This window comes from Oncorhynchus mykiss, chromosome 13, assembly GCF_057628025.1.
Source record: "Oncorhynchus mykiss isolate SJ-2025 chromosome 13, ASM5762802v1, whole genome shotgun sequence".
In the NCBI taxonomy this organism is placed as follows: Eukaryota; Metazoa; Chordata; class Actinopteri; order Salmoniformes; family Salmonidae; genus Oncorhynchus; species Oncorhynchus mykiss.
Genome location: NC_143034.1, coordinates 15,370,001 through 15,377,500, shown reverse-complemented (window position 1 = coordinate 15,377,500; position 7,500 = coordinate 15,370,001). Strand labels below are relative to the sequence as shown.

Below are 7,500 nucleotides of genomic sequence, written 5' to 3'. Positions count from 1 at the left end.
GAGAGAGAGAGAGAGAGAGAGAGAGAGAAAGAGAGGGCACGAGAGAGAGACAGAGAGAGAGAGACAGAGAAAGGGCATGAGAGAGAGAGAGTGCATGAGAGAGAGAGAGAGAGAGACAGAGAGACAGAGAGACAGAGAGACAGAGAGACAGAGAGAGAGAGGGCATGAGAGAGAGAGAGAGAGAGAGAGAGAGAGAGAGAGAGAGAGACAGAGAGAGACAGAGAGAAAGACAGAGAGGGCATGAGAGACAGAGAGAGAGAGAGAGAGAGAGAGAGAGAGAGAGGCACAGAGACAAAGGAAATACATGAGCACTTTGAGTAGTGCTGAGCAATTAACCGGCAGAGATTATTTTTTTTTGGGGGGGGGTTTAAACAACTAATTGACCAACTTCGGTTCAATTACAAACACACGGTTTCTCTAGAATGAAATCAAATCATTCATGAGAGAAATAATGTCAAGAACTATGTGGGGCACGGGCTGAAGGGCGTTGTAGTTTTCATTAAGCAAATATTCAACCTAGTTCACCGCAAGAACGTGGTAATAAACTACAACAACCATAATCCACTGCTGCAGTTTTTCCCCAGCTCAGTCTGAGATGGATACACTTTTACTCCTGCTACATTTGGTTAGATACACACAGACCGCATGAGAGAGGAATGTACACAACAACTAGACAGAGGGACAGAGACAGTTCATGGAAGTGAGCCTTACCTCCTTAAGGTAACATCTAGTAAAGTGTTTTAGTCAGACTGCTCTGCAGCACACTAAGGCAGGATAGGCTCCCTAATTAGGATGACTAAAGTACGATAAGAACAGAGATGATGTTGTCTGGCTGGCTGACTGCTACTGCCTGAACAGAGATAACGTTGTCTGGCTGGCTGACTGCTACTGCCTGAACAGAGATAATGTTGTCTGGCTGGCTGACTGCTACTGCCTGAACAGAGATAACGTTGTCTGGCTCGTTGACTGCTACTGCCTGAACAGAGATAACGTTGTCTGGCTGGCTGACTGCTACTGCCTGAACAGAGATAACGTTGTCTGGCTGGCTGACAGCTACTGCCTGAACAGAGATAACGTTGTCTGGCTGGCTGACAGCTACTGCCTGAACAGAGATAACGTTGTCTGTCTGGCTAACTGCTACTGCCTGAACAGAGATAATGTCTGGCTGGCTGACTGCTACTGCCTGAACAGAGATAACGTTGTCTGGCTGGCTGACAGCTACTGCCTGAACAGAGATAATGTCTGGCTGACTGCTACTGCCTGAACAGAGATAATGTCTGGCTGGCTGACTGCTACTGCCTGAACAGAGATAATGTTGTCTGGCTGGTTGACTGCTACTGCCTGAACAGAGATAATGACTTTAAGGAATGAAAAATAAGTATAAGTAATATAGAGTAATGTTTCATAGGAGCTAGGAGCTAGGGATTATGAGCTAGGGGTTAGGAGCTAGGGGTTATGAGCTAGGGGTTAGGAGCTAGGGGTTAGGGTCTAGGGGTTAAGAGCTATGGGTTAGGGAGCTAGGTGTTAGGAGCTATGGGTTAGGGTCTAGGGGTTAGGAGCTAGGGGTTAGGAGCTAGGGGTTAGGAGCTAGGGGTTAGGAGCTAGGGGTTAGGAGCTAGGGGTTAGGAGCTAGGGGTTAAGAGCTAGGGGTTAGGAGCTATGGGTTAAGAGCTAGGGGTTAGGGTCTATGGGTTAGGAGCTAGGGGTTAGGAGCTAGGGGTTAGGAGCTAGGGGTTAGGAGCTAGGGGTTAGGAGCTATGGGTTAGGAGCTATGGGTTAGGGTCTAGGGGTAGATATTAGTGGATGTATGTGTGTTCTCACCAGTAGAGCCAGGTGAAAGATGTTGTGCTTGGCCAACAGAACGGTCTCATTGGACAGCAGGAATTTCAACAGGTTGATCAGAGCTGGTGGGAAAAGAGAAGGCAAAGAAACACTCAATATTATTATAATACAACCACTGAAACAGAATGGAGAAACACACAATATTATTATAATACAACCACTGAAACAGAATGGAGAAACACACAATATTATTATAATACAACCACTGAAACAGAATGGAGAAACACACAATATTATTATAATACAACCACTGAAACAGAATGGAGAAACACTCAATATTATTATAATACAACCACTGAAACAGAATGGAGAAACACACAATATTATTATAATACAACCACTGAAACAGAATGGAGAAACACACAATAGTATTATAATACAACCACTGAAACAGAATGGAGAAACACACAATATTATTATAATACAACCACTGAAACAGGATGGAGAAACACTCAATATTATTATACCATAATACAACCACTGAAACAGAATGGAGAAACACTCAATATTATTATAATACAACCACTGAAACAGAATGGAGAAACACACAATATTATTATAATACAACCACTGAAACAGAATGGAGAAACACACAATATTATTATAATACAACCACTGAAACAGAATGGAGAAACACACAATATTATTATAATACAACCACTGAAACAGAATGGAGAAACACACAATATTATTATTATACAACCACTGAAACAGAATGGAGAAACACACAATATTATTATAATACAACCACTGAAACAGAATGGAGAAACACACAATATTATTATAATACAACCACTGAAACAGAATGGAGAAACACACAATATTATTATAATACAACCACTGAAACAGAATGGAGAAACACACAATATTATTATAATACAACCACTGAAACAGAATGGAGAAACACACAATATTATTATAATACAACACAACCACAGCTTGTCTCTGAATGGAAGGACAAACAGACAGGAGGACATAGTAACTGTTCAGACCCTCTGCTAGACTCATTAGTATGTGAGACAATAGAAAGACAGAGGAGGTGGAAGGGAAGAGAGAGTAACACCCACACTGTTACTGAGGGTCTGAACAGACAACACTGTTACTGAGGGTCTGAACAGACAACACTGTTACTGAGGGTCTGAACAGACAACACTGTTACTGGGGGTCTGAACAGACGACACTGTTACTGGGGGTCTGAACAGACAACACTGTTACTGGGGGTCTGAACAGACAACACACTGTTACTGAGGGTCTGAACAGACAACACTGTTACTGAGGGTCTGAACAGACAACACTGTTACTGGGGGTCTGAACAGACAACACACTGTTACTGAGGGTCTGAACAGACAACACTGTTACTGAGGGTCTGAAGAGACAACACTGTTACTGAGGGTCTGAACAGACAACACACTGTTACTGAGGGTCTGAACAGACAACACTGTTACTGAGGGTCAGAACAGACAACACTGTTACTGAGGGTCTGAACAGGCAACACACTGTTACTGAGGGTCTGAACAGACAACACTGTTACTGAGGGTCTGAACAGACAACACTGTTACTGGGGGTCTGAACAGACAACACACTGTTACTGAGGGTCTGAACAGACAACACTGTTACTGAGGGTCTGAACAGACAACACTGTTACTGAGGGTCTGAACAGACAACACTGTTACTGAGGGTCTGAACAGACAACACTGTTACTGAGGGTCTGAACAGACAACACTGTTACTGAGGGTCTGAAGAGACAACACACTGTTACTGGGGGTCTGAACAGACAACACTGTTACTGAGGGTCTGAACAGACAACACTGTTACTGGGGGTCTGAACAGACAACACACTGTTACTGAGGGTCTGAACAGACAACACTGTTACTGAGGGTCTGAACAGACAACACTGTTACTGAGGGTCTGAACAGACAACACTGTTACTGAGGGTCTGAACAGACAACACTGTTACTGAGGGTCTGAACAGACAACACTGTTACTGAGGGTCTGAAGAGACAACACACTGTTACTGGGGGTCTGAACAGACAAGACACTGTTACTGAGGGTCTGAACAGACAACACTGTTACTGGGGGTCTGAACAGACGACACACTGTTACTGGGGGTCTGAACAGACGACACACTGTTACTGGGGGTCTGAACAGACAACACTGTTACTGAGGGTCTGAACAGACAACACACTGTTACTGGGGGTCTGAACAGACAACACTGTTACTGAGGGTCTGAACAGACAACACTGTTACTGAGGGTCTGAACAGACAACACTGTTACTGAGGGTCTGAACAGACAACACACTGTTACTGAGGGTCTGAACAGACAACACTGTTACTGAGGGTCTGAAGAGACAACACACTGTTACTGGGGGTCTGAACAGACAAGACACTGTTACTGAGGGTCTGAACAGACAACACTGTTACTGAGGGTCTGAACAGACAACACTGTTACTGAGGGTCTGAACAGACAACACTGTTACTGAGGGTCTGAACAGACAACACTGTTACTGAGGGTCTGAACAGACAAGACACTGTTACTGAGGGTCTGAACAGACAACACACTGTTACTGAGGGTCTGAACAGACAACACTGTTACTGAGGGTCTGAACAGACAACACTGTTACTGAGGGTCTGAACAGACAAGACACTGTTACTGAGGGTCTGAACAGACAACACACTGTTACTGAGGGTCTGAACAGACAACACTGTTACTGAGGGTCTGAACAGGCAACACTGTTACTGAGGGTCTGAACAGACAACACTGTTACTGGGGGTCTGAACAGACAACACTGTTACTGAGGGTCTGAACAGACAACACTGTTACTGGGGGTCTGAACAGACAACACTGTTACTGAGGGTCTGAACAGACAACACTGTTACTGGGGGTCTGAACAGACAACACTGTTACTGAGGGTCTGAACAGACAACACTTTACTGGGGGTCTGAACAGACAACACTGTTACTGGGGGTCTGAACAGACAACACTGTTACTGAGGGTCTGAACAGACAACACTGTTACTGGGGGTCTGAACAGACAACACTGTTACTGAGGGTCTGAACAGACAACACTGTTACTGGGGGTCTGAACAGACAACACTGTTACTGAGGGTCTGAACAGACAACACTGTTACTGAGGGTCTGAACAGACAACACACTGTTACTGAGGGTCTGAACAGACAACACACTGTTACTGGGGGTCTGAACAGACAACACTGTTACTGGGGGTCTGAACAGACAACACTGTTACTGAGGGTCTGAACAGACAACACTGTTACTGAGGGTCTGAACAGACAACACACTGTTACTGAGGGTCTGAACAGACAACACTGTTACTGAGGGTCTGAACAGACAACACTGTTACTGAGGGTCTGAACAGACAAGACACTGTTACTGAGGGTCTGAACAGACAACACTGTTACTGAGGGTCTGAACAGACAAGACACTGTTACTGAGGGTCTGAACAGACAACACTGTTACTGAGGGTCTGAACAGACAACACTGTTACTGAGGGTCTGAACAGACAACACTGTTACTGAGGGTCTGAACAGACAACACTGTTACTGAGGGTCTGAACAGACAACACACTGTTACTGAGGGTCTGAACAGACAAGACACTGTTACTGAGGGTCTGAACAGACAACACTGTTACTGAGGGTCTGAACAGACAACACTGTTACTGAGGGTCTGAACAGACAACACTGTTACTGAGGGTCTGAACAGACAACACTGTTACTGAGGGTCTGAACAGACAACACTGTTACTGAGGGTCTGAACAGACAACACACTGTTACTCGGGGTCTGAACAGACAACACTGTTACTGAGGGTCTGAACAGACAACACTGTTACTGAGGGTCTGAACAGACAAGACACTGTTACTGAGGGTCTGAACAGACAACACTGTTACTGAGGGTCTGAACAGACAACACTGTTACTGAGGGTCTGAACAGACAACACTGTTACTGAGGGTCTGAACAGACAACACTGTTACTGAGGGTCTGAACAGACAACACTGTTACTGAGGGTCTGAACAGACAACACTGTTACTGGGGGTCTGAACAGACAACACTGTTACTGAGGGTCTGAACAGACAACACTGTTACTGGGGGTCTGAACAGACAACACTGTTACTGAGGGTCTGAACAGACAACACTGTTACTGAGGGTCTGAACAGACAACACTGTTACTGAGGGTCTGAACAGACAACACTGTTACTGAGGGTCTGAACAGACAAGACACTGTTACTGAGGGTCTGAACAGACAACACTGTTACTGAGGGTCTGAACAGACAAGACACTGTTACTGAGGGTCTGAACAGACAACACACTGTTACTGAGGGTCTGAACAGACAACACTGTTACTGAGGGTCTGAACAGGCAACACTGTTACTGAGGGTCTGAACAGACAACACTGTTACTGGGGGTCTGAACAGACAACACTGTTACTGAGGGTCTGAACAGACAACACTGTTACTGGGGGTCTGAACAGACAACACTGTTACTGAGGGTCTGAACAGACAACACTGTTACTGGGGGTCTGAACAGACAACACTGTTACTGAGTGTCTGAACAGAAAACACTTTACTGGGGGTCTGAACAGACAACACTGTTACTGGGGGTCTGAACAGACAACACTGTTACTGAGGGTCTGAACAGACAACACTGTTACTGGGGGTCTGAACAGACAACACTGTTACTGAGGGTCTGAACAGACAACACTGTTACTGGGGGTCTGAACAGACAACACTGTTACTGAGGGTCTGAACAGACAACACTGTTACTGAGGGTCTGAACAGACAACACACTGTTACTGAGGGTCTGAACAGACAACACACTGTTACTGGGGGTCTGAACAGACAACACTGTTACTGGGGGTCTGAACAGACAACACTGTTACTGAGGGTCTGAACAGACAACACTGTTACTGAGGGTCTGAACAGACAACACACTGTTACTGAGGGTCTGAACAGACAACACTGTTACTGAGGGTCTGAACAGACAACACTGTTACTGAGGGTCTGAACAGACAAGACACTGTTACTGAGGGTCTGAACAGACAACACTGTTACTGAGGGTCTGAACAGACAAGACACTGTTACTGAGGGTCTGAACAGACAACACTGTTACTGAGGGTCTGAACAGACAACACTGTTACTGAGGGTCTGAACAGACAACACTGTTACTGAGGGTCTGAACAGACAACACTGTTACTGAGGGTCTGAACAGACAACACTGTTACTGAGGGTCTGAACAGACAACACTGTTACTGGGGGTCTGAACAGACAACACTGTTACTGAGGGTCTGAACAGACAACACTGTTACTGGGGGTCTGAACAGACAACACTGTTACTGAGGGTCTGAACAGACAACACTGTTACTGAGGGTCTGAACAGACAACACACTGTTACTGAGGGTCTGAACAGACAACACACTGTTACTGGGGGTCTGAACAGACAACACTGTTACTGGGGGTCTGAACAGACAACACTGTTACTGAGGGTCTGAACAGACAACACTGTTACTGAGGGTCTGAACAGACAACACACTGTTACTGAGGGTCTGAACAGACAACACTGTTACTGAGGGTCTGAACAGACAACACTGTTACTGAGGGTCTGAACAGACAAGACACTGTTACTGAGGGTCTGAACAGACAACACTGT

At 45.4% G+C, this 7,500-nt stretch overlaps 1 protein-coding gene across 1 annotated transcript in view; it reads right to left on the bottom strand.

Annotated features, from left to right (window-relative positions):
• armh3 (armadillo like helical domain containing 3) overlaps window positions 1–7,500 on the bottom strand; it is a 62,684-nt gene that overhangs the window by 25,075 nt on the left and 30,109 nt on the right. Inside the window, exon 21 of the mRNA XM_090195415.1 lies at window positions 1,822–1,904. Coding sequence (XP_090051541.1) covers window positions 1,822–1,904 — 83 coding nt within the window. The remainder of the gene's footprint in view (window positions 1–1,821; window positions 1,905–7,500) is intronic.